The 26,975-nt window shown below is 39.0% G+C and overlaps 2 protein-coding genes, 1 long non-coding RNA gene and 1 pseudogene across 3 annotated transcripts; 3 read left to right on the forward strand and 1 right to left on the reverse strand.

Annotated features, from left to right (window-relative positions):
* The first annotated feature begins 827 nt into the window (after positions 1 to 827).
* On the forward strand, positions 828 to 4,545 carry LOC140934553 (serine/threonine-protein kinase TNNI3K-like). The gene is made up of 3 exons (XM_073384158.1): positions 828 to 837; positions 885 to 1,801; positions 3,176 to 4,545. The coding sequence occupies exons 1-3, from the start codon at positions 828 to 830 to the stop codon at positions 3,365 to 3,367; spliced, it is 1,119 nt and encodes a 372-aa protein (XP_073240259.1). The 3' UTR covers positions 3,368 to 4,545.
* A 947-nt stretch (positions 4,546 to 5,492) lies between these two features.
* Positions 5,493 to 15,083, reverse strand: LOC140935439 (uncharacterized protein KIAA1958-like; annotated as a pseudogene).
* On the forward strand, positions 8,135 to 9,692 carry LOC140935440 (uncharacterized). Its single transcript, XR_012165205.1, has 2 exons — positions 8,135 to 8,401; positions 9,322 to 9,692. It is a non-coding gene; the product is annotated as an uncharacterized lncRNA (long non-coding RNA).
* Positions 15,084 to 23,421: 8,338 nt separating the features above from the next.
* On the forward strand, positions 23,422 to 26,640 carry LOC140935441 (uncharacterized). Its single transcript, XM_073384989.1, has 3 exons — positions 23,422 to 23,786; positions 24,982 to 25,296; positions 25,663 to 26,640. Exons 1-3 carry the CDS (start codon positions 23,468 to 23,470, stop codon positions 25,842 to 25,844), a joined length of 816 nt encoding a protein of 271 aa, XP_073241090.1. The 5' UTR covers positions 23,422 to 23,467; the 3' UTR covers positions 25,845 to 26,640.
* The last annotated feature ends 335 nt before the right edge of the window (positions 26,641 to 26,975 follow it).

A 26,975-nucleotide genomic window follows, 5' to 3' on the forward strand; every position in this document is an offset into this window, starting at 1 on the left:
CATTGGATGGAAGAGGGTTCTTACTGGTGCGAGCGGAAAAAAATCACGTGCAGCGATGATTTTGCGGGTATAATTTTTTTTAACATTTCCTTTATTACTTGGGACGATATTGGCCACGCAAGCCCGTGGCTTCTTGGCTTGTTTCGGCTATCTAACGGAGGGAGACCGGAACGTCTTCGAGATATCTCGAAATCAATTAAAATTCTTTCGGCTGGGATAAATATTTAAATTTGTTCGAGGAATAAATTATTATTTCTTTTGGCTTACCCAGGGTTTGAACCGCTAAGTTGACGGATTAGCCGATTGCGCTACTGCGACCAAGTGTGGTGCAGTTTTCAATGGAATCAAACCACTATGAGATGAAACCGCGTTTCCAAATCTTATCATTTTCTTAAAGTATTTTGTCTGATAGCATGCTATTTGACTGTTTTTATGATTCTTAAACTTCGTTTCAAAATATTTCCAAAATGCTCTCATAAACTTTGTTCAAACTTTGCCCTAATTGAGGCGGCAGGTACATACTTCCTTAAACGATTTCTTAAAAAAAAATCCTGATTACTTATAATAACTACCCAAATGTGTAAAGGATTTAGTAAACTCTAAGAACCGTGGTTGGCTTGATTGATTAAGTCGGCAAGGTCAATTTAAAGCTGACGTTTGGAGCGCTAGACCCTTGTTTAGAGTGAATCCGGTCTGACAAATATTGGGAGCTAACGCTGGAAAGGTCAGCTTTTCAATCTTTTTACGTTGTTGATTTTAACGACTGGTAAAAACCAGATTTTTGCGTTCCATAAACATCCAGAGGTCTGTAGGACCGAGGTATGAAAATGGAGATTTGTAAGCCTAAATCTATAAACTGATGTTTGTTTATTTTGTTTTTCAAGTTAAACCTACATGTACCCTTTCCTTGGACAAAGATGTACAGACAAGTGAATTTCGCAGTTCTTCGGAAAATTTTCTCACGGAGATAAGAGAGGAGAACCCTGTACAGAACATAGAAACTCAACCTTTGATGGCACTAGAAGAGAAACTGAGGGAGAAAGATTTCCAGCGGGCTATTTTGCAGGATTATGGAGAGGAAGAAAGTGCTAAACTGCAGGAACAGTTAAGACGGAAACGGAAAGAAGTTGCTGAATTAGAAAGAGAGCTGAACGATCGAGAACAAGACTACATTAAAGTACAAAGGGATCTATGTGAGACTAAAGAAAAATTAAAGAAATGCGAATCCTTGTTAACAACACGTGAATGGTTGATTTCTCGAGATGAAATTGAAATTATGCATGAAAAATTCTTGGGAGAGGGGAGCTACGGGAAGGTTTTTAAAGGCAGATATCGTGGATTTGTCATTGCAGTCAAAGAACTTAAGTTCTTGTCTACTTCTCGAGAACGCGATCTGTTTGAACGGGAAATAGACATTGCTTCAAGGTGTCGTCATCCATGCCTGTTACTGTTCATCGGCGCAACTCAAGATGAAAAAACGCCTTTGTTTGTTACAGAGCTAATGGAATCAAGCCTGCGAAAATTGTTAGAGAAACGGCAACTTTCTGAACAAGAAATCGTTGTCATTTCTCTGGACGTAGCTCACGCTCTTAACTACCTTCACCAAAGAAAACCCAAAGCCATTGTTCATCGTGACGTCAGTAGTGCTAATGTGTTATTATGGAAACAAAATGGCGAATGGCGAGGCAAACTGGGAGATTATGGCACTGCTAAATTTCTACAAGAGATTATGACAAAGTCTCCCGGAGCTATGATTTATGGTGCACCCGAAGTAGGATGTCCCCATAATCAAACCGTCAAGGTTAGTTTCCTTGTTGTAAGTTAACCTGTTGATCGAAATACACAATTTAATTTCCAGAGTGAGTTCACTCATTGTTACAAACTGAAAGATGTTTTTTGAATAGCTTAATCTTTAATATTTAGTTATCAAAGATTTTTATTGATACCTTTAATTTAGTCATAGAAGTGTTTCTATATACTTTCCAAAGGATGCCGTTCTCCTCTTGAACAAAGCCTAGTTTCCTTGATACTAAATAATTGGCTACCCTTAATCAGAGGGTAGCAAAGGGGGGTTCTTGGTCCCGTTTCAGGTACAAATTTTTAGTGCTTCAGTTGAGCACTAATCGCTCGAACACTTTTGAGAGTGCAGGGAGAATAGGGACACTGGACGGTAATCTACCTCATTTTTAGGGTGGTCAATTCTGGAGACAGGTGAAATCCGCGCCGCAGTTTTCCTGGTGTGTGGGAACTGTCATGTGTGAAAGGACTCATGAGTAGCATACCAACGAGTTTCACATACTTTACGCGGATTTGATCAGTTCCAGTCGAATCGAAAAGTTTCCTGACCAGAGCTCTTTCAGCACTTCTCCACCAGATACCCTATGAAGGTCAAAGGGACGCTGCACAATAAATGTTGCAATAACGGGAAGATAATACTCTTTCACTGTTCAAAGTAAAAGAGAGTTACCTTTAAATGGCTTTACTTACATTTAAAGCTTGAACTTGACCTGTTTAGAGTTTACAAGCTACCTGTCAATAGACCATTTGCACGATGGCGTCATTTTACTACTACGACCAGAATCCTTTTCGTTTTTCCTTTCATATTCTTGTTTGGTAATCCCAGTGAGGTTTCGAAAAATAAAGCCCTAATTTGCACAAGAAAGCAAAATCCTGAAAGATTCTGGTCTTTGTAGTAAAATGACGTCATCGTGCAAATGGCCTATTAGTCTATGATGTACAAAAGGAACGCAAGAATAATCAGAGACAGGAGCTCATATCAGGGCGAAAAACTTCCATGTTAACGATTTTGGCTCGAATCTAGAATAGGGAATAGGGAACGCAAACGTCACTTTTAAAATGAGTTCGCGGTTTTTCAAACTTTTTCGAGTTTATTCCAATTCACTGAAAAGGTAAAATGTAGGCGAATTTCCCTAGGGTTGTTTTCTTGGAGACCCCACTTAAGTTTAGAAAGAGAAAACCCAGCTAAGACAAAAGCAAGGGAATTTTTTTATTCGCAAGCAAAGTTTGGAATATAGGTTATTACTTGTTTTTTGGTTGAGTTTTTTTGTGTAAATGGTGGCCAAAAATCGGTGTTTTACGGCACGAAGTTCAAGTGTACCAGGGTCATGCCATTTTATTTTCTTTTTAAGTAGAACTAAATTTTTCTTTCTTTTAGATCGACGTTTATAGCTTTGGTGTCCTCTTGTGTGAAATGTGTACAAGGAAATTGCCAGTTTTAGAAAATCGGGAAGAACAAGTGAGACTTGTCTCAAACAAAGAATTTGCTGGGCTGATACTGTGGTGTGTTGAAGAAGACCCAATGATGAGGCCCAGCATGGAAGAGGTCATAAAGAAACTGGAACAGTAAAAAAGATATCGATTCAGAATTGATACAGCTACAGAAATTTTTAAGCGGTAGACTGGCCAGTTAAAAATAATATTTCAGTCTTCAAAACAAAATTACGTAGTTTATTCCTCTACAAAGTTATTAGATGACAGGCTGGCATGGCTCAATTTGCTTTGTCTTTGAGTACTCCGACTCAGTTTCGGACGGCAACATCCTTGCCATTTTTTGCCTCATTAACATGTGCTTTATTCTCTAATGAAGCTATTGAAATAACATCGCCGAACATTAAAGGAACATATTACCGAATAGTAATTCTCTTCCAAAATCTCGAAAGTTTGCAAAGAATATATACGAACCAGGAGCCTAGGGTAGGATGGGATAGGATAAGTGCTTTATTATCAACAGAGCGCCTACAGACACATGTGTTTACAACGATAACAAAGATTTTTTTTGTCTTCGTTCGTTCGCCTATCTAGTTCCATCTGTTTGAGCTCATTAAGTGTTTATGCCACCTAGCATTTTCCCCAGTTTTTGATTGCTGCTATTTCCTTTCTTATTGATCGCAAAGAACTGAAAATTGCACAAACTGATCAAAATACCTAGCTCTTTCAACTTTTGAACTTAAATTGTATATACAGTACGACGACGGCTTCTAAGGGTTAACTGAGTTTCGCCGCCTGTAGCCCAATAAGAACGGAATATGGTCCCCAAGACAGTTCCATAGGGCAGTGTCCATTTTCCATGGAGCTGACCTTGTTTTAATAGAACCCTTCGTCCTTTATTATGTTAATCCATAATGTTCTCATCCTAACTAGTATTTTTTAGCGTGAATAATTTTCATTTGAAAAGGAAAGAGGTTCACTCAGAGGCTAGGATACTAAGCTCACTACTGTAAAATAGTCTTTTCGACATTAAAACCGACCTAGTTTTACGTGCAACCTTAAAGTGGCCAATAGAAGGAGTACATTTTTTTTGCTAACGTGTAATTTAGGTTTGTTTCACCGATCAAAAAAAGAACTTTATATTGGTAACTCATTAGCTAATTAAATGTTTGCTATGAAATGATAAATCCTACTCGCAGAGCAACTCGAACCTCTATCTAACAAAGTCTTTGACGGCTTGAATTCAGCATACCGTAAACGATGTATTTGCGAAACTGCGTTAGTGCGTCTGGTCGAAGACTGGAAGAGGTCTCTTGATAACAGCCACACAGTTGGGGTTTTATCAGAGGGGACCCACACAATCTGTTTGTGTAGCTGATTGTTATTTTATAGTAAATGTACTGGATTTACCGTTTGCTTCACCTATAGCGATATATCGCTAACTCTGTATATAAATCAATGATAAATAAACGTTGAATTACCTTGCCTGTGGTGTATAGTCGTCCTTTTGCCTCAAAAGCGGTTTTTTGGGCGATTTTGAATGAATTTGAGTTCGCCGTTGACTGTTCCATATATAAGAAAGACGCCTGTTCCAGGTCCACTCGTTCAATATCCGGGACTTCCGAGCTAGCAGTGCTGATGAAGAAGTCTTTTCCTTGCTTTTTGAATGTCATGAGCAGTTTTGTGCCACATTACGGTAGTTAAAATCGACAGTTATCAAACAGCGTTCGAAGACGTCACCGCCATATTGACGGGCATCCAATGTAAGTACATGTCTTTATGTTTAGTTTTCAGTATCTTGCCGAATTTTTACGAAATCAAGACTAATTTTCCTCAAAACTACAACGTGTAAGGTGTGTTCAAGCAAAGTTTCATCGATGGTAACAACCTAGTAAATAATGGTAATTGAACTGAGTGGAGAGCAATTTGGTCTGAAATCATACGCGTGATTACAAATCGAATGAGCGCGATTTGAAATCACAAGTATGATTTTAGACCAAAATTGCACGACACAAAGTTCAATTACCACTTTATTACATCCATTTTGAAATCACTCATTTTTTTAAAATCCGTATTTATTGGTCCACGAGGCTGGTTCGTAAAAAGAGGAACCGGAAACGCGTTTACATGTACGTGCCATGTCAACAAAACAAAATGACAGATGTCACTTTACAAAAAACTCATTGAAGCGCAAAAACGTTATTCATGCAAATGTTTAAGCAGTTCTAAAATCTTGTTACTGCAAATATAGTCGTCTTCAAAGTTTAATCCTCGTCGTCTGACTCAATAATATAAGCCCTTCGTTTCTTCTGCGGTTGTGGCTGAGGCATCGCGTTTTCTTGGGAGAAAAAATTGAAAGTACAGCCGGTGTAATTCGGCGATGAAGCAGCAGGACTACCAGTGCTACCAGCACACGTAAACGCTGCCATGCGCTACTGCAACCGGTCAGTCTGCGGACCAGGGGTAAAATGCAAACTGTGTGTAAAATACAGACTGCAGACTAAGAGTAAAAAGCAGGCTGGGGTAAAATGCAGACCGAGCATAAACTGTAGTCGTGGAAGGGTGTAAGGGCAAAAAAAGCCCGTAAATACATGTAAACGAACACTTACTTGACGACATCTGCTTGCACAAATCCATTCCTTTCTTCTCTGGAACGTCGTCGACGACCTGAAAACATAATCGCAATCTTGAATCTTTTTTTTCCGTCCGAGAGACTTCACGCTTCAACTTCAGATGCGAAGTTTTCGATATACGTGACCTGCAGGGACCGTGAACTGGTACAACACAGGGGGGGGGGTGATGAACTCGCCAATCGCTCCTATAGGGATCGCGCGGCCGATGATCTTGGCCATCGTGACGTCACGAGAAATTTATCTGGGGAACTTTAAGTGGTTTCATCGAGCGAAATTGTTTCGTGGTTTCAAGTGGTAAAAGTCGAGACGTTGCGATGAAACGACTGAAGGTATGTGTTTATCTATTAATGCTATATAGTAAAATTGCAATTTATTCTAGGAAAGAGCATTTCCATCGTAAAAAATCAAGAACTTCCCGAGATCGACCAGATGGTACAACTCATACCGGGGCGTCTTTAGAGACGCATAACTAAAAAGCCCAGCAGAATTTAGCCTCGAGAAAAACAAATGACGTTAATATGGTATATGTCTCTCAATTAGTGATAGAAGTGAGTCATCTAATAAGTTAGCAAAAATGATCAGTGGGATAAAAGTCGCAAACCTCAGGGATGTTTACAAAAATTGCGAAAGTGGCGTGGACAGGTCACGAAACATAGCGTCATGATGTTCATACTAGACTATTAAATTGTGTAAACAATTTATTAAAACTAAACAAATGTAAGAAGCAAGTGGGGTTTTTTTTATAGAATATGGGCTATGATCTTCAAGGGTTTTGGAAGGATTTCGTGTTTGAGTCAAACGTATCAAAATGTTAATTGAATTTATAAAATAACTGAGATAGTACGCGTGATCTGATTGGTCAAAAACCTATGGTTTATTATACCGGTAAACCCATAGAAAAAGGCATCCGGACCACGAGCCATAAACAAAACCGGCTATTGATCTGCAAACGATTTTAGAAAGGCTAAAAAACAGAACAAGTTACTTACCCATCCCTTCTTAATATTAAAAGCGTTGGTTTTCACATTTTATTACTGAGCGTCACAATTCGCTACTGCCATAGCTTTAGAAGTTATAAAGTACAAAGCTGGAAAACAGTTTACATTTCACGACGATGCCAAATCGCAGAGAAAGACAACAACTGTGTGAATTTCTGGTGTACAAAGTCTCTAGGAAAACTTAACAATGTGCCAACCAGCAACAAAACGGATAGTTTTAGCATTCTTGATTTATTTTATTTCAAAATTAAATTCCTTAATCAAAGAAATTGTTTCAAAAAGAGATCTCTGATCAAGATATGGTACAAAATCGGCCGCTGGAGGTTGTAAACAAGCTGCCAACGATGATGAAAGATGTCAGAGTTTCGGGCTAGTTTTTTCCAACATTTGCACAAATTATTCGATGATATCGATGCCATGACCTACCTCACACCACCTGACTTCACAAATCGTCAAATATTAACGCCAATATGTGGCTACGGCAAAGAAACCTTTCTCCACCACTGACATATTTCCATCGGTCGCTGTACGTGCATATAAAGTTACATGCGACAACTTCGCAAATGCAGCCACGTCGTTACCGCAGCATTTCTTGATCATAATAAAGTCCAGGAAACAGATCTTAAACCACTGCGGCTTGTAAAAAGTGAATGAAGTCCTCCATTACAATAGCTGCCAGTTTCCTCTGTAAGCACGAAATTCTTACGGATCGACTCAACAAAATACAGCTGCGTACAGTCTGATGTTCAATCAATTTCTACTTCTGTAGTAAACAAACCATGAACGTATTCTTTCATTGTACGTTCGCATGAATATGTTTTGACTTTTCCTGTAAAACAGCTTTCATAAGTTATCATGTAATGAGTGCAAAAACTCGTGTTTTGAAGTGCTGCTGTTTGTTGTTTGACTGAACTGAGTTTTGAGAAAGTTTAGCGCTATTAAATCGTGAGTCGTGATTGGCTTATGATGACTTTAGAGAGAAGACATGACTTGATCACGGTACTAAAATCATATTTTTTACCTAAAAGACTCCATTTTATTAAAAGTTATTTTATAAAAGCAATAGACCACACTTTCTATGGGTTTACCGGCGTGATAACCCACTTGGGATGTTGGGAGAACACTCGAAAAGCTTGTAAATCACTCGCCTTCGGCTCGTGATTTACAAGCTTTTCTCGTGTTCTCCCAACATCCCGCGTGGGTTATCACGCCGGTAAACCCATAGAAAGTGTGGTCTATTGCTTAACTAATCGTCGCGCGATAACCAAGGATATTATTATAGCTTATTATATTGCAACTTTTCACTATAAATTACGATCATTTTGTCAAAACATTCATTGCTCATGATGGAGATAAGTTCACATTGCCTTTCTCTTTGCTTCTTCGCCCCACAAACAAAGGAGAACATGGTTTTTATCCAGTAAATAGTCAAACAGAATCTATCACTAGGGTAAAGTGCCGTAAGCTAAAGTTTTTGATCAACATCAACATTTTTAGGGCTTTATGCAGAGAATCCAGGAGGAGGAGCCGTAGAAAGGATGGGTATGTAGCTGTGCCTTAATCGCTTTACAGAGTTAATAGGAAAAAAAACTAGAAAAAGCCAAGAAAACGGACACTAGTAAGCGTTTTAATGGTGTAATATTGAAAATGTGTTTCCTCGGGCGTCCGCATCTTAAAAAAATGAGGGGGAAAAAAATTTCTAAGGATATAAAAAATTGCAGGATTTTCATGCGATGAATATCATCACCCTTCTCACACTTTTACAATATAAAAAGAGACTTTTTTTATGTTACATTTTTTCGGTTTTCCTTTTTGTGTAGTTCAACTACACAAGTTCATTCATTAATGCTTTTTAACTTACTTGGACTCCATGCTATTGTCAGTTACATCAAGTGACACTGTCCAGTTCCAACAATTCGGGGCCTGCTCGTACAGTTTTATCACCCAGCTGATGTAGCTTTGTGGTAATTTCTTGGTAGGCGTAACTCAGTAAAGACAATCATTCCATGACTATAGGTGTTCCATTAAAATAGCTCTAAAGCCTTTCTTTAAAATTTGCTGTTGTACTGCCTCTGCTAATATATTTCACATAGCCTTGCCATTGCTATGGTATGATTACAGTTAGGTTGACAGGTATTCATTTCGCTATTGGTTTAAGATTAGAAACCAGTCTTTGGATTATCTTGATAGGTTGCTTGAAGTTACAAAAATTTATAATTCAAGGGAGAAATATTTTTTTACCGTTGCTAGGGGGAGGGGGGTGGTGGTGTTTGTGGTTTTACTCACCTATATTAATGTGAAGTTTAGGGAGTAGGTGAGGAAAACCATTAAAATATATGATTTAAGAGATGCTTAACAAATAATTAGGGATTTTAAGTGATAATATTGCCTTTATTGATTTATTTTGTTTTGACTTTTGTATATATAATAATCTCTTTTTATCTGACTGATTTTATAATTAGGTGCTTCCTTGGTTGGGAATACTCTGTAGATGATGAGAAAAAACATGCAGTGTATGATGGAGGAGGTGCTGCTTACTGGATGTCTGTAAAGATCTAGTATAATAGATTCCACGAAGAGAGTAGTGCGGTGCGAGAAGTGGAGGATGTTAGATGGAGTGGATTCCATGGAGCAAGAAGAGACCATACAGGATACGAGAAATTAGAAGAACCAGTTTCCTTTTATTTTTTATATACTGAACAAATGTGTTTTCTTTCTTGCATAACAGGTCTGACTTAGACTTGTTTACATTTAAAAACTTTGCACACTGACTTTGATTAAAAGAAACGGTTTGTTATCAATAAAATTTTCTTACACTGGTGTTTTTCTTTTACTTCTTCTTTAACTTTTTGGTCTCTTCTAGAATTTAGTTAGCCAAGCAGTCTAGCTGCCCTGCCATTAGTTGCAGTTAGGCAGCTATCCGTTTGGCCTCTACTACTGTGTTTTTAATTTCTTTTGCCTTTTGTCTTAACCTTTCTTCTTTTCCTTCCAAGTCTTTCTCTTCTCTTTCAATTTCCTTTCTTCTCTCCTCAATCTCAGTGGCTCCAGTCAGCTCCTTACTTCTATTTCTTCTTCCAGGGATAGCTGTAAAAATGAGTAACCCACCTATAATAATCTGTCTATTATTGTTAACTTATCTTACCCCCATCTATACAATAATAAAATATGATGAGCTCATCCTTTAAAACATAAAGCATCCTATCTCAACAAACTGTTGAAAGCCTTGTTTCATCAGGTAGGGGGAGGGGAGGTGAGGTGAGGTAGGGTAAACGCAAATAAAAATAGCCATAGGGGAATGGGGCGGGTTTCAGAGAAAAGGCCTGTTTCCATACGTTTTGACGTCATTATGGTACCATTCGGCTGAGCCCTATGTGCCTTTTGTTATTTTAAGATGCCTTTTGCTTTCCCAGAAAATCATGAGATTGGGAGTCTTGCCCTATCAGCACTTGGCTAGTGTCACCAGGGGACTTCTGTAAATTATATAAATGAGTTACAGTACTTTCTCATTTCATTTTTGTTTGTATAAAGCTTGTTTTACTCATTTGATATCTTAAAATTTGAGGTACAATTTGCTCCACACACAAAAAAGATATTAATGCAAATGTATATCATCATATCTCTGGGAGTATTCCAAATGTTTCCGCCTTTTATTTGAATGGTACTTAGCTCCTCATACAGACCTGCCAACCCCTGATAAAGGAAAATCTGTAAACTCATGAAAAAAAATCGGGAGATTCTACAAAAACTAGTGAGATTCTATTTTTTCCCGATCAAAATTAAACGACCCCTTTTCCATTAGGGGAATCAACTGTTTATTTTAATATAACCTTGCTTTAGTGTGGTCGGTTATGTAACAAATTAGATGCCGCTTTTTCTTTGATGACTTTAAGAGGCCAGAAAATAGGTTATCACTGTGACGAAACATACAGCAGAGTCATTTCTTTGGGCTAAGACAACTTCATGGCTAAAATAGTCAAAGCTTATCCAGGCACAAGAATTTCCCCCCAAAATTTATGTTTTTATTCAACAAGGTAATATTTTAATTTAGAATATTTCCCAGAAAACCATGAGATTGGGAGTCTTGTCATGAGACTGTGAGAAAAGTTAAAAAATTGTGAGACTCACGGCAGAATACGCTCTTCTCACGTATGGTAATATGCCTGTTTAACCTCGTTTTTGATTAAAAAATCCTTTGAAATGCTAATCAGAAGACGTTTTCGTATTTGAATTTCAAAAGAATTTTTACCCGTAAACGAGGTTAGACGGGCATATTACCATATGTGAGAAGAGCGTATTGTGAGAGTTGGCAGGTCTGTCTCATATGACATTTTCTATCGAAACCTGTATGTAGCAGGATGAAACTTTGTATCAAGTGTGCACTACAGCATTCTCTGAGGTGTCCGCTTAAATTATACAAGTTTCACTGTACATTTTTGACTCCATTCGCACTAACTACTGATGTGGAATGATGTGAAATTGCTTCATGCATAACAGATGGAGCTGTATGTAAATCTTATTAACTTTTTTTGCTATTTATGAAAACTTAATGTAAGCTTAAAGGTATTACAGAGAAATATCCTTTGCTTCAACAAGATGGTACAACCTTCAAGTGTTAAAAAAAAATATATTCCTGGTGTAATTATTATAGATACATAGTGTTGAGGGAAGTCTTTGGTTTCCTTTTCCTTAAAACCGAAAAATAATTGACTTACATTGTGCCGGGGTAACCGAGTCGAGGTCATCTGTTTATATCAATATAAGCGCACTCGAATGGACTGATCATTTTTACTGCCAATTTCTCCCATTAAACATCAAGGGCAATGTTTTCCACTATTGCTGGCCTACCCTTCTGCCAAGTTTCGAATTTCCACACCAAAACGATTTTCTAAAACATGCGATGTTAATATGCGATCATGCAAATTTCTGCGACAAATATTCCACTTGAAAAAATTGGCTTAAACTGTTTACGGGGTAATTATCAACAGAATATAATACAATTAACTCTCCTTCTCGGAAAGAGCTGTTGCAACTATACTTTCCCTCTAACAGAAACTACTTTAAAGTTTACTTATCCCGAAAAGACAGCTTGAATAGGTGATACTATTGGCATTATGGAGAGAGAACAGCAAAGTAATGAATACAATTGCATCAGTTCTCCCTCTACCTTAGCGGCTACGCTGGCACACTCGAATGGACTGATCATTTTTTCTGCTAGTTTATCTCAATTAACTTTAGAGACAATGCTTTCCAATAGAAGTAAACCACCCTTATGCCAAGTTTCGATGTTCAACACCTCACCGATTTCGAGAAAATGCGATATTACTGTGCGAACATGCAAACTTTTGCGGCACATTATTGCACTCGAGGAAATTGACCGAAACTATTTACAGCTCTCATACGCGTTATTTGTCGGATTAATACACAATTCACTCACCTTCTCGGAAAGAGATGTTGCAACTGCACTATCCTACCGTGACAAAAACCATTTTGGAGCGTCAATATCCAGGAAAACCAATTTTAAAAGTAGCATTTGGAAATGGCAACGGCGCCATTTTCGAAAACTCCTCGAAGTTGCGCGCTTCTCTCTTCGTGACGTCACGATGGCCAAGATCGTCGGGACAAACAAACTACCTAGTTCACTACCCCCCCTGGTACAACACCACGATGTTTACGCTTAAATGAAAGCTGCTGACCCAAAATACTGTACAGGAAGAATTATGGCGATAACAAAGGAGGTAAATCATTCCAACAACAAAGAAAGATGTTCTGCAGGAAATTTCGATGACCTTCTATGAAAGTATTGCAAATCAAGGTACGCAGACTTAAGCTGTTTGGATATTTATTGAACGCCGTGTCTAGATACCCGGCAGCCGGGAACTGTTTTAAAAAAACTAGATACCAGGCAGTCAGAAATTTTGACCAATTTTCTCGAAATAGCTCGTTTAATTCCTCTCAGAACACAAGATATTTGTTTAGAAATCTCAAACGATTGTAAATATTGCCTTGGGTTAAAAGTAGAAGCGACTGTCGAGCGTGGGCGTAGAGTGAAATCTCAATGTTTTCGACACTTAAAAAATATTCAAGTTCTGACACACTGAAACCAGTTTTAAGATGCACAGCATTTTGATTTGACCGCTAACAAGGTGTTTTTTGATTTACCAACAAACGAGTGCAAATCAAAATGCTGTGCATCTTAAAACTGGTTTCATTTGAAAGTTTAGCCGGGAATGACTGAAATTGTGGACTGTTGTCCACAACAACACGAAACCTTTATTTAGCATCGCTTGGCATTTCTGAACAAACACTAAATACTCTGGTGAGGTTTCGTTGATAATTTCTGTGGATATTCATCGGGAGTTGACTCAGTGTGTCGAGAACTTGAATATTTTTTAAGTAGCTCGACAGTCCGTCCTATTTTTAACCCAAGGCAATATTTACAATCACTTGAGATTCCTAAACAAATATCTTATTTTCTTAGAGGAATTAAACGAGCTATTCTGAGAAAATTGGTCAAAATTTTTTGACTGCCGGGTATCTAGTTTTTTGAAAACAGTTCCCGGCTGCCGGGTATCTAGACACTTCCTTTATTGAAACTTCTGGCGAATGTGCAATGCACTTCGACTAGGAAGCGAAGTGTGTAACTGATACAGACTAGCTATTTCACCGATTTGGAGAAGAAGGAGCACAAGCGTTTAAAAAGGTCTACAGTTTTTATTCTGCATTTTACCCCAGCCTGCGTTTTACTCTCAGTCTGCAGTCTGCATTTTACACTCTATCTGCATTTTACCCCTGGTCCGCAGTCTGCAGTCTGCAGTCCGCAGTCTGCGTTTTACACTGACCGGTACTGAAACTGTGAGGGACAACTTGGCGGAAATCCTGCAAAACCAGCAGCCTGAAAATCAGGATTCAGGAATTCCTTGGCCTGGTGCATTTGACCTTGCTGGTGGACGCGATTAATAGGAACCAGTGGTGCTCGTTGGTGTAGGACTGGCTGTTTGACTGTGTTTTGAATTGTTGGTGCCTTTGCAGCTGTACTGTTTTGATTGGAAACGTCGTTGGGACCGTTTTTATTTGGCACTACCTTAAATCCGCTGATTATGTGAGACAGTTCTTTCCGTTGATTCTCGTCTATTTCGTCGTAGTCGTCCAACGAAGATTCACGTGCATGGCCTGTTATTTCACAAATAACGTTGCGCAGCTGACCAGACTTTTTCAATTTGGACACCAACGTTTTTCTCATTTCGTGGTTGGTCAGTTTTTTGTTCGTCTTTAGACAGGAGGCCATGGATTTCATGATGTTGCCGATGGTATTTTCGCCCATTCTAATTTTGGTGTACCAGATATCATTTGATTTGGGACGATTTATAACGCTCAGGTACAGTGGCCCTTTATCTTTCATTCAGTCGGGTCACTTGGATAACCAAAGCTTGAAAAGGCGCACTGGATCAGTTTTTTCCGCCATCAGTGGAATACATAGCTTGTGGTGTTGTTCTTCGCGATATTGTTAGACCACCGCTTCGTGTTTTAGTGGGACCTTCGCGAAATTCTACAACTTCGCTACCGTCTTCTTGTTGTCTTATGACAAAGTCCTCTACGTAGGCGTCATAGTGCTCCTGCCGACCTCTAAATCCAAGTTGCTCAGTCAAGTTTTTGAAGTTAACAGTGGTCAAGACTTTTCCATTGAAATCACCAAGGTGACCTTTTACCCACAGGGAAGACTCTTCCTCCAAAGTGAGAGGCTGAGATTTGTTTGGTCTTTTCCCCTTTCCTTGTTGTCGGAGAGAAATTGCCTTCGCATGGAGGATTTCTTGTGAGTTGTGAAACTCCCTCGATCGTACGATGCTCAGTGGATAATTCTTCCCCTTTAAATACCTTTCAATGGCACTCTGCATAATTTTAAGGGATTCCGGCTCGTAATCATCTCCATCCCTTTTTTTACTTCGGCGTAGAACTTGCTCAGGATGTTGTCAAGCTCTTCCGGCGCCATTGTTTCCATGTTTACATTTTCTAGATGACGAGACTAGCACCAACTTTTGAATACATTCATCCACTGTTTTGTCGAGCGGGAGGTATTTTTGTTGACAGGAACAGCCTTGAGCTCTTCAATTTCTTCGCTTGAGATTTCGGGGAACCTGGTAGAATCTACATTTTGTACTTTCTGAGTTGGCTCTGGATTTGTCTCTTTGTTGCTGGACTCGGGATCGCACGCATCTGGAGCGGATGTGGAAGAAAAATTATCAAAATATTCGTCAAACTGGACACTGAATGTAGGAAACTCTCCTAAAAGTACTTCTTCAGCCTCAAGGAGCTTACTATCATTATTAAGAAACTGTAAGTAATTAAATTCGTCCATTTTTGCTTTTGTAAAAAGAAAGTTTTGGCAACAAAAAACTTTTGGTTTCCTGCAATTTGATTTGTTACTGTGAATGATCCTTGAAATCTTATTGGTTGTTTTGTTTAAGTGCTACTTTCTCATTGGTTGAAAAAAAGATGCGATTTAGAGCACAAAATAGTGCAATTCGTGAATAAATCACATCGCTCTGAGCCAATCAGATTGCAAGGATCACCTGTGATTTCTAAATGGATGTAATAAAAATGGTAACCACACATTGAAAATTGCCAACGGACAGGAAGGGTTACTATATTGATGGTTATGCCTTAGTCTGTCCATGTATTTTTAGTTATAAGCGATCAAGTCTTTTTTTGGTTGTGTTCACCGGCAATGTATGCGACTCTGATCTAGAAATCACTTTATTGATCCAGATCATGTGTGTGGAATGAGTTTTAAATCAGTGTGAGTAGGTTCTTATATTGATTTCTTATATTTTGATCAGGATGTTCGTCCAAAATGTAGACAAACATCTGGACATATTACAAACATGTCGCGTTTGTGCCAAAAAGCTGGGAAAAGGAACGCGGAAGACAAATGTTAAATATCTTCAGAACGACATATTTGTGCTCTGAGGGCAAAATGTTGCTTTAGATTCGCCTCATGTTACTCGGTAATAAAAAATTTAATGTCCAAATTCAACCCTACCTCAGTAAAATCAAACATGTGTTTTTGTTTCTTTGTAGTGTGGTCACAGGCTTACCTACCACCACAAAAGCCCCTCCTCCCTCTCAAAAATGGGTAAGAGGGAAACAGGTTGGAGGGGGGGGCTTATATACCTTGTGAGTGGAAGCTCACACTCAATGACCATTCAACCATAGAAGAGACTGTGGCCCTTATTCAAGGGCCTTTAAAGGAGATAGATGAGGAAGGAGTCATGGAAGTGGAGGCTTGTGAAGATTTTCTCCACATAATGTTCAATCCCTTGTGTCAAATATTGTTTATACTTTACAAATGCCAAATACATAATCTGTTCAGTCCCTGTGCTGTGCAAAGGTCAATCTGAAAGGGGAAAAATGCCACACTCTCCCCCATCAATACCTTTGCATGAGCAATAAGCCCGCATTTTATGTCATAATATTAAATATGTTTGTATTTGAATAAATGTTAAATTATTGAGATTCTCTCAATGAAAAAGCATCTATATTAATGTATCGTCTTCAACAAATCATCCTCCCTAATAAATAATACATGAGAGACATCTCACAAGATAACTATTGGAAACCTATGTCAGCTGCTACTGTCTTCATTATATCAATTAAGCTTCGGTTTTTGGTTTTCATGTCCAAGAAGGTGTTAAAAAACCAGATTTTGAGATATAAGAGTGTGTATAATATGCGAGCTAGCGAGCCATGGCAGCGAGTCATGCAGGTCAGATACGACTCATTGAAAACAATACATCAAAATCAAAAACAGTAATCTGGTAGTACCGAAAGAATTAACTGAAAGCTAACCATGGTAAATAAGTGTTTCACCCTAAACAGCACTTAATCATAACCCTAACCCCAACCTAAACCCTAATCAGTAAAAAGGATGCTTAACCGTAATCTGTAAAATTTGCAGTTTTTACTTGTTTTTAATTATTTTTGCTGATGTTCTGCTTAACTTGCATAGCTCCCTTGCTTCCGTTGTTCAGGGTAAATCGCTAATGGCTTACTGTTTAGTATGAAAAATGTGTCGGTTGAGTTTATTTGTGCGGATAGTAATAGCCCTTGCGACGATCACGAACTAAGTTTTTCGTTCTTAAATTAATATGCATGCTCATTCCTGTCATTCCAGAGGACATGTCGGGACATAAAACTTCTTCCCAAATCTTGATAAACCTGGTGAGCTATGTGCAGTGGGGCTTACCCCATGACGAAGGGGGAAAAGCCTTAATATCATCTGTTTGTACACTTTCACAGCTGATTTGAAAAGGATTTCCACAGTTCGTATGAACAGTTGCAGGACAAAATATGTTGACGATATGGATCTGTTTCGTGTTATTCTCCTCCACAGGTTTGAGCGGTAAGAGCCAGACGAGTACTTGCATTTTTTCTCATTTACTTTTTGAAAGTTTACAGCTGTTACAGCCCTCGCACAATCCCGTAACATAACTGAAAGAGCTTGAAAGCTTACACTGAAATACTACCCTCTCACGCAGACGTTTTTGTACTACATATGCTACATAATTTTGTTTTTAATGCCCAAACATTATTATACGTAAATAGGAAAAGAACGACTAAAAATTTCCAGTTCTAATTTATGATAATATCATGATAATATCGGAATGGTTTACTCTTACAAACGACCGCGCTGTATTTTGCCCACCGTCCTAAAACCGAGAAAATTTGTTGTCGCGATCTAGAGATCAGTAATGCCCAGTGAATGCTTATACTTGGTTGATATTAAATTGTACTTAAAATCGAAGCGATAATTGGGAAATTTGTGAATACTTTTGATCACGAGTAACGCATAAGACTATCCTAAAGAACGTTGCGGTCAATTAAACAAATGCACTTAAACATGGAAAAAGGATCAGTAAATTCTAATAAAATTTGGCCGTCGTAAATTGTAGACAGAGTGTCACGGTTCAGTCGTATGGGAGAGACAAGAGTTGTGACTTTGCTTTTGTTTTAATCCGTTATGTTTTCGTCTCACTCATGTATTCTTCTGGCAGCTTTTCTGTTTCAATTCATTTTCATTTTCTGAACTGACGGGGAGACAGTTTTTGAAAGCAACCAATATCGCTTCTTTCAATCCTTGTTCCACACTAATATATCTCTGATCACTCGACTGTGTCCCTGCAACCCATTCACTATTTATTCTTTGGTCTATTTATACTGCTCTGACTTGTTTACTAGCACATTTTCCCTTAACTGACTCAGTTTTTTTATTTAACATAAAGGACAAAAAAAAATAAGACGACTGTCCTCAAAGTCTGCGAGAATAGCTATAGAGTTACTTTCTTTATCTGGCGTTTAATATCAACGCTTATCTTCATACAATAATTGAAATCGGTCTGTTTGTGAAATTAACATATCCTTTGTCCTCGACGACTTATCAAATATTGATATTTTTGAATGTGTTCTGCTGCACATTCAGAGCTTTTGTTGTGCTTTATATTAAAGCTGTTGCTGTTTCCTCCTTCGTCCGTCGTGGTTGCTTAACACGTAAAACAATAAATTCTTTATTCGGAGCGATTTCGTTGACAAACCGACGATGAATTGAAGGAAAACGCGCGAAGAAAACGGCTTCCGTCGGTAACCATAGAGAGGCTCACGAGAAATAACTTAAAACGTATAACTCGGCAGAAGCGAGCCGGTCGATTTACGTTTCAAGCACGCCAAGAGTATCAAACTGGCCCCGGTTGTTCAAACGTTGGATAGCGCTATCCACCGGATAAATCACTATCCAATCAACTGGATAGAGATTTATCAGGTCGATAGCACTATCCAGCCTTTGAACAACCGAGACCTGTTGGATAAATGACCACATCTCAGCTTCAGTTGTATTTTCCGCCGCCCTTTCAATTTGTCAAACTTCTAGTTAGCATTGTTATCGTGGGGGGACTTTTTTCTTGTTTAGGAAATCGACTTGATTGTAGTATAAACAAAATAAATACATTACACTTAGAACCATCCTGAGAAAACCACAGACAATACGAAGTGTTGACATTGGGTATTTTTTTGCGTGTATGAATTTATTGCCGGCAGGTCCACTTTTGTAATAATTGTTACACATCAGACACATAATTTTTATGTCATCACTGTCATGGAACCCGGCATGACAACCAAATTATCGGTTTGCATTCACAAAAGAAAAAGAAAAAGAAAAACACGACCAATCATCAGTGACATTGTTAAAAGACAGTGCAAAAAGTAACAAAACATTGAAATTTAACCGGTCTATAACTAAATGATAATAAAAATTGATTACCACGCAGATTTGATTGATTGGATTTTCCCCCGATATCGTTGAAGAAAATGAACATTCTTTGTTTCGCTTTCGATTTCCCTTTGCGTTATTGCCCTTTTCACTTTAATTGTTGCTTCGAATGGTTCTCGTTTTTCGCTGATTAACTAAGAGCTAAAAATATTTCACGGGGACTGTTACGTTGCAGCTGTTGCATCATCTTAACATAATGTTGCGCATCTTGCGATTGCCACCAACTCAATGATTTTCCCGGTAAAACTCCCTTAAAAAACACTCACAGTTGCTTGGATTTAACACATATAATTTTCCTCTCACAATCACAACGTACTCGGTTTACGTCCCAAACGCAACTACTCTGGAATGTTAGAACAATGATATAAAGAAATCTATTTGCACAAGGACTGATAAAAATCTACGTTTGCTTCATTGGTTAATTTTGACAGTTTTCGGCTTAAATCAACTTTAAAAGGTTTCTTATCGTTGAAGAATGACATCAAAAACTAATTGTCTGAAGTCTTTACGAATTGTTTCACTTGGTTCTGAGATTAGAGACGTTTGTCACCTATATCCCGCATAAACTGATATGTCGACAGCTAGGTCATTCGTGCTTATACTCGTCGTCATAGCTTTCAAAGGTAAGTACATCCTACTACTATTTTTGTTTTCATAGCACAAATCAAGATTCAAACACTTGGTTGCTTCTTTGATAAAACATCGATCACTGCATGGATGCAGCCAGTAGTCAATGTGAAAGTCAGTAGTCTTTGACAAAACTGCAGCCCGGTAATTGCTGTAAGCTTAATGCCATTATAAAAAGTTCTCGACTGGGCCCGGTTCAAACGTCGAACTTCAACATGTGCCGAACCTAATGCATAAATTAGGTTAACGTACTTTTCAATATAACCGCGCTTCTAGGCAGTAGTCTTAACCAACTATCAAGGAAACTCAAAAGAAGGTTGGGACCGTGACCGATTTAAAAGCCATAAAGATGAAAGATCTATTTTATTCAGGCACTTGCTACTGTCTTGCGGAGATAATCTCGAGTGCCGTGCGGCTTTTGTAAAAATCGAAAAGATAACAAGGAATATATTTGATCAAGATCGCGCTCTATATCCCATGTTTTTAACTTAAATTGGAATCGATCGATAACATATCATAACCTATACTATAGCGAATACAACAGGGGTCAATGCAAAATCCCCCTCTGGCAATTGTTTTGAAAGGGAAATAATTTATGTATCGGTCAAATCGAAGCTTCAACATGCCCCCCCCGGGCAACCCCCCGGGCATTTGACTTTTTTGAAAATTATCGTTCAAATTGCCCCCTACCCGGGCCAAAATGCCGTTCAAATGCCCCACACTAGGGTCCATTCAGGCGATCAAATGCCCCCACCCCGGGGACATTTCACAGGCACAAAAATGACAGAAGGACGGCGGAAACACCTTCAGTTGTCGAACAAAATATTTACTGAGAAACGGGAGAGTTGAAAAAACTGACCCCCACTCCGCGGACTACCCACTGACCCCACTCCGCGGACTACTCTACGGACTACTCCGCGGACTACTCTACGGACTAGTCCGCGGACTACCATGCGGACTACCCTAACTAATCAACCAAATTTACTTTCACGGAGAAAAGAGTTAGAAGAAGCGTACCTGCCTACAAGATCACACTTGATAAACAGCCGCCATCTTGATTTTCGCCATTTTACTCGACCCAGCTCTCCTTTAGCCTCGCCCCAGTCTTCATCGGCCACAAGTCAGAGCACGCCGTTCAGCCAATCGTACAATCGATGACCACTATTGGCGCTGGTAACAGTTTTTGTTATATTCAGCTTAAAAATGTTTTTAAGAACTTACTTATAGCCGTGCTTGGAAGTCACCATATTTTTGGATTCACCTGGCCCACAAGGCCCTTGGAGACGTATTCTCCTACGTAGGGCACGCAGTCGTTATTTGGATCGTCACGCGAGGTTTGGAGAGAAGCGTTGCGTGACGAGTCCAAGAACGGAAGCTGCAATGGACGTAGCAATGAAGAAGAAGGGCTGGGTCGAGTAAAATGGCGAAAATCAAGATGGCGGCTGTTTATCAAGTGTGATCTTGTAGGCAGGTACGCTTCTTCTAACTCTTTTCTCCGTGAAAGTAAATTTGGTTGATTAGTTAGGGTAGTCCGCATGGTAGTCCGCGGACTAGTCCGTAGAGTAGTCCGCGGAGTGGGGTCAGTGGGTAGTCCGCGGAGTGGGGGTCAGTTTTTTCAACTCTCCCCTGAGAAACACTGTTAGCGTATTTACTACGAACAAAAGTCTCGTGCAAAACGGCGGAAATCGCTGCTACAAGGTCACTGAATGCTCAGCTTTTCTTCGTCATGCAACATAAAAAGCGTTCTATAAAAAAGATCCCACCTATTGAGATTACTACATCATGACCATTTCACTGACATGCATCATCGTTCACCTTATTAATTAACATACTTGCAGTAGGTCAAAGTAGATGACCTGACCTTTTTATCTTATTTTATTTATGTTGTTGCTGATTGAATTGCCGATATAGGTATTGTATTTCATTGTAAACACAACAATAAAATACATTCATACATTCAAAGCCTGAATCCAATATTAAAAATTTTAAAATTTAAATACTTCAAGTACGGCACAAAGCTTGTTTAAGCCCTTTCCTCGCAACCAATTGGCCACAAAGGCACAATCTTTTCCACGAAAATCCTCTAACACCGCGTCCCGATCCCCCATGATAGCTCGCCACGCCAAAAATTTTACATGAAATCGAGGGTGCAGTTCAAATTCCCCACCCCTAAAGCATGGGGATCAAATTCCCCACCCCCTGGAAGACTCTGAGACGGCAAAGGTGTCAAATGCCCTGGGTATGCCCGGGGCGGGGGGGCATGTTGAAGCTTCGATTTGACCGATACATTACCTCTTGTAAGCACAGGCGGCCCAAACTCATTACATGAACGCGGACGTGACTCTTGCTTGCGAGCCGTGTTGTGTTACAAACGGTTATTTAGGATCGATCGGTTTTTCTTAAAAGAGATAAAAAATGTTATGTTTTTAAATAAAATTGACGTACCTTATTGCCTTGTTGTATTCTTTGTTGTTTGCCCGCGTCTCAGGCCGTTTTGAAGGGTTTTCGGCGAGTTAGCGCTAATTTGATGTTCCACAGTGAGTTGCAGTCGAACACCAAAATAGTGCTAACTCGCCGAAAACGCTTCAAAACAGCCTGAGACGCGGGCAAACAACAAAGAATACAACAAGGCAATAAGGTACGTCGATTTTATTTAAAAACATAACATTTTTTTACTTCTTTTAAGAAAAACCGATCGATCCCATACAAGCCTTTGAAAATATCCGTTTGTAACACAACACCGCTCGCAAGCCAGAGTCACGTCCGCGTTCAAGTAATGAGTTTGGGCCGCCTGTGTTGTAAGTAGATCAGTATCTCTAAAGAGTGATTCACATGACGTCACGGCGGCCATATTGGTGTCCCAAAACAATGAAACGGTGGCCATGTTGGTAGACTGTTCACAGTCCTCTATTTTCCCGTACGATCGTCGAGATCGAGCGCTTTGCGTTACGGGCTGCCATCTTGCATGAGTGTCAAAACTACTTAGGGGGCGGGGGCGGTTTGGGAGGAAGCGTGATGTTATAACAGTCCCTCTATTTTTCTCGCCCCCCCTCCCCCTAGAGCTATAATCCCGGACGCCCACCCCCTCGGTACATTTGAAAAAGATAGCCGTGACGGAAAGACGCGCTATATCTAAACTATCTCACGAAAAAATAGGGGACTGTGAACAGTCTACCATGTTGGTGTCCCAAACCAATTCTCTGGGAGTTCAACTCTTTTCTCATGCAAACGCTTTCTTTTGTTCCAATAAATCGTTTATTTTTTTGTGTTGTTTTCAATATCAACGTTTTCAGACAATTTCGACTCAACCTGCGTCATGGACAAAGACAAACAATACAATAACATGAAAAACATCTACATCAAATCGCAATAACTAGATTAAACGCCTTCGTTCGTTTATTTATTCATTCATCCATTCATTCACTTACTGACCTTCGTTCACAGTTAAGGTTAAACGACACTCTTAACGGTTTGGGCTGAAAAGAGTATAAAAAAGCTCTAGGTCAAGCCTTAATTCTCCGCTTTAATGATTTAGTTGCTTGACCAGATTGGAGATTGACACCTGTCTAATTATCTTTTCTTTTACTTACAAATTATTTCGTTTCCCTGCCTTTTTTTTTTCTTTAGGTGCTCGTGCTGTAGACAAGAATGTTTGCCCAAAAGAAATGGTCGAATTGTATTGTCCTCCTCTTGAGCAAGCCATCCGGAGCGGAGATTACAGAGAACTCATCTGGAAAGTCGCCGACCCTTGTGACAAATCTGAACGAGAAATTGGTTATTGTAATGAAAAACTCCGCTGTACCAGATACAATTCCCTGGGAAACTTTGAGAAACGTATAACGATCGGAAGTGATCCTGTAAATGGGACATTGTACGTGGAGCAGTGGATCAAGGATGACTTACTGACATTTACATGCTCTGTGCAAAGAAAACAGAACAAACACCCACTCGTTTACCAAGTAAATGTTTCCTCTTCCGTGAATTGTAAGTAGAATTTGATGGGTATTTTGTTCTTTTTTGTTTTTATTTTTATCCCTCAGTTAGTGCGCGCACTGTGATTGGTTAGCGGATTAGCGGGCAGGATAAATCACTGTCAGTAATATACCGTAAACTGCCGCTTATAAGCCCTGGGCTTGTACAAGTTCGTAAGGGGTTTTGGGTGGGCTTATAAACGGGGGGGGGGGGGGGCTTATATCCGGATGGGCTTATAAGCGGACGAAAAAAAACGTTTTGAAATGAGCAACAACACTGTTGATCGAGGTATGATTTAAATTTATTACTGTTACAATTGAAGCCTTAAAAAGGCAGCAATAAATCGAATTCAGTTAAATTTCAAAACAAAATCAAAAACAAAAACTGGAGGGGGTCTTTTATCCGGATGGGCTTATAATCGGATCTAGTTTTTTGTTTGCATGTAGGTGGGCCTATAACCGGGGGGGCTTATAAGCGGATGGGCTTATAAGCGGCAGTTTACGTACAGGCCGAACCTGATTTGAAGGTTTGCTTTCAGTTTGGTTGCAATTTGTGAGCTTTGGACTATAATGAGTATTACAACGGCTAAAGGAATGTTTTTGACGACTCAAAGTCACAATTTTGGACGCTCCTGTTTATGAGTTGACGCACTTAGATCATCAACAGCCGTCCTGTTTGAATTGAAAGATGCGTATTACTTTTCTAGATCTGTACTGAAAGTTACAAAACCTTGGGCCATTAATCCGCGCAGAGAAAACGACATCTTGCTCTGATTGGCTGATAGCCACTATAGTTCCAAACGCATTAAAATCCTTTTCAGCTTTGCATTCGAAATTTTTTTCATCGATGGAAACTTTCTCTTCCCGAAAGATCGACACCAGGAAAAAGATTGTACTCGAGATTGTGAAAGAGGTTGCGTTTGTAGGCTGTAAGTTTCAAGCCAAATTCTGCGCTTTTGGTGGCCTATTTGACTCAACCATCCAACTGAGAAGAAGCTCTCATGTTGCCGTTCGACTGTTCAGAAATAGATCAAAATAGATCACAGATAACGTCAAAATGTGGTACGAACATGGGACACGAGCCACAGGCGAGTGTCGAATCCCTGCTAGTAAATGGGCATGTGGGCCTGTGGTCCAAGTCAGCAAAGGCTGTTAAAATGCATGAACGTTTTCGTACACTGATCAAGGCTTTATTTTCATCTTTTCAGGCCTGACTTTAATTGCAAATCAAGCTTTTAACCTCAGCGGGGCTCTTGGTAAAATGGTCTCCATAGGTAACATTCAAGACATGTGGTGGTACTGGATCAAACGCGATGGAAAAACGCAGAAGATTGCATATTGTAACTCCCAGTCGTGCGTGTTCGACGAGTGTAACAGTACCTGTCAATCAAGGCTCAGGATTGACGGAGCGACACTGGAATTGACGGAAGTTAGGGAAGAAGACCGTGGTTTGCAATTACAATGCCAAATATTTCCCAAATTCCAGGTGTACAAGATGAAAATCAGTGTTGTACTACCAAAAGGTCAGTCTAACTTACATCACAGATCGCGAGTAAATACTTTTAAAAGGGAGGTCTTGTTGTTGTTGTTTTTTTGGGGGGGAGGGGGGGGATGGGGTTTATTTGAGAAGGAAAGAAATTAGGGTAGAAAAGGTATACAAATAAACCGGTTAGTCCCCTAATGAGCTTAAATTAAGGCACCCTGTTTTGATGGTAGACTATCTGGTATAGTTGTCTACTAATTATTCTCTTCCTGTTTTAATTTTCAACAACCCCCAAAGCCAGTATTTTCCATTTTTTATAGTTTTTAATCATTCCCCCATTTCTATCGATTTCATCTGGATGGGCATTCATTGCTGAACTAAATATTTCTTTCTTTTATTGACCTAGACTCTGTTAGCAGTACAAGTAGTACTCTTGGCAAGAATGAAAAGGTACCTTCTAACAACACTGAGAGGACTACCGAAACACCAAGAAAGAGCAAAGCTGGGACCCATGGTACCCAAAATTCGGCAAGCAGCAGGACCTTATTAGCATTTACGTCAATTCTGATCATTTCATTTGTTTTTTAGCAGTTTTAGAAATTTCTTAACAAATTTATTTCTTTTGGATTCCTTGTAGCTGCTCTCGAATTCTCACAAAATATTCAATCATATAATGCCCTAGGAAAAACTATTAAAACGTTATCTATTCATTAGAATAAAGTGACCGGCGGATTGAGTCCATAAACGTGAATAGAAAAGGCATTAAGGAAGGCCGGGCTATTTTAAGTTATTCAGAAAACTATTAAACAGGAATCCGATAACACATAATTTTATAGGAAATGGAATTTTCTTTGCAGAATTGCAATCTAGCCGACTTCTTGGATTCCAGTTACTTAAAAAATCCAGTTTTCATTTTAAGAACGACGAGAAAGGACCTGGGCTATTTAATTTCTGGCCTTATGCTTCGAAAAAGTACAAAACAGCCTGGCGGGCCCAAAAACGATTTTACCTCTGACAAAATACGTTTGTAGTGTGTTTATGAGGACAAACTAGGAAGGCAAAAAACTCAGAAATACAAATGACAAAAATTCCTTTATTCAGACAAGAGGACTCCTCTCAATGGGTTAAAATATATTTAAAATAAAGTATGCTAAGCTGATGTGTAATATATTTATTAGCGTAAGCTAAGCTTTTTCAAAGCAGTAATATAATATACTCAATTAATATTGTACGTTATCTTGTGAAATAATACCTGAAGCTTTATAAGTTAAATACAACTTTCATAGTCTTGTAAATGTATTCTTGACAATAAATGATGATTACAATTTATGAAAATGGTTTTGAATAAAGACCTTATATCAGGGTCATAACAATGACTTTATACCTGTAAATTTACAAATTATTTCGTGGCTTCCTAGAAAAGTGTTTTTGCTTACATACGTTATACGTCAAGCAACTAAAGCTTATAAAACTGAAAATGCCGCAAGAAACTGCGCTCAGGCTCTGATTCAATTAGATTAGTGGTCCCGACCGAAAACGGGGCTTTCCAAGATCTTAGGCGTTGAAGCTATTTAACAATCTACCAGAAACTGTAAAGATTACATGACCTTTTTAAGATTTTCAAGGAATTTTTATGTAACAGAGTACAAAGTAATTAGCTAGTTTTACTGTAATTTCGATTCTGTTTTATCCTGCTTCTACTTTTTACTGTATATTGCA

This window comes from Porites lutea, chromosome 4 (assembly GCF_958299795.1).
Source record: "Porites lutea chromosome 4, jaPorLute2.1, whole genome shotgun sequence".
Taxonomy (NCBI): Eukaryota; Metazoa; Cnidaria; class Anthozoa; order Scleractinia; family Poritidae; genus Porites; species Porites lutea.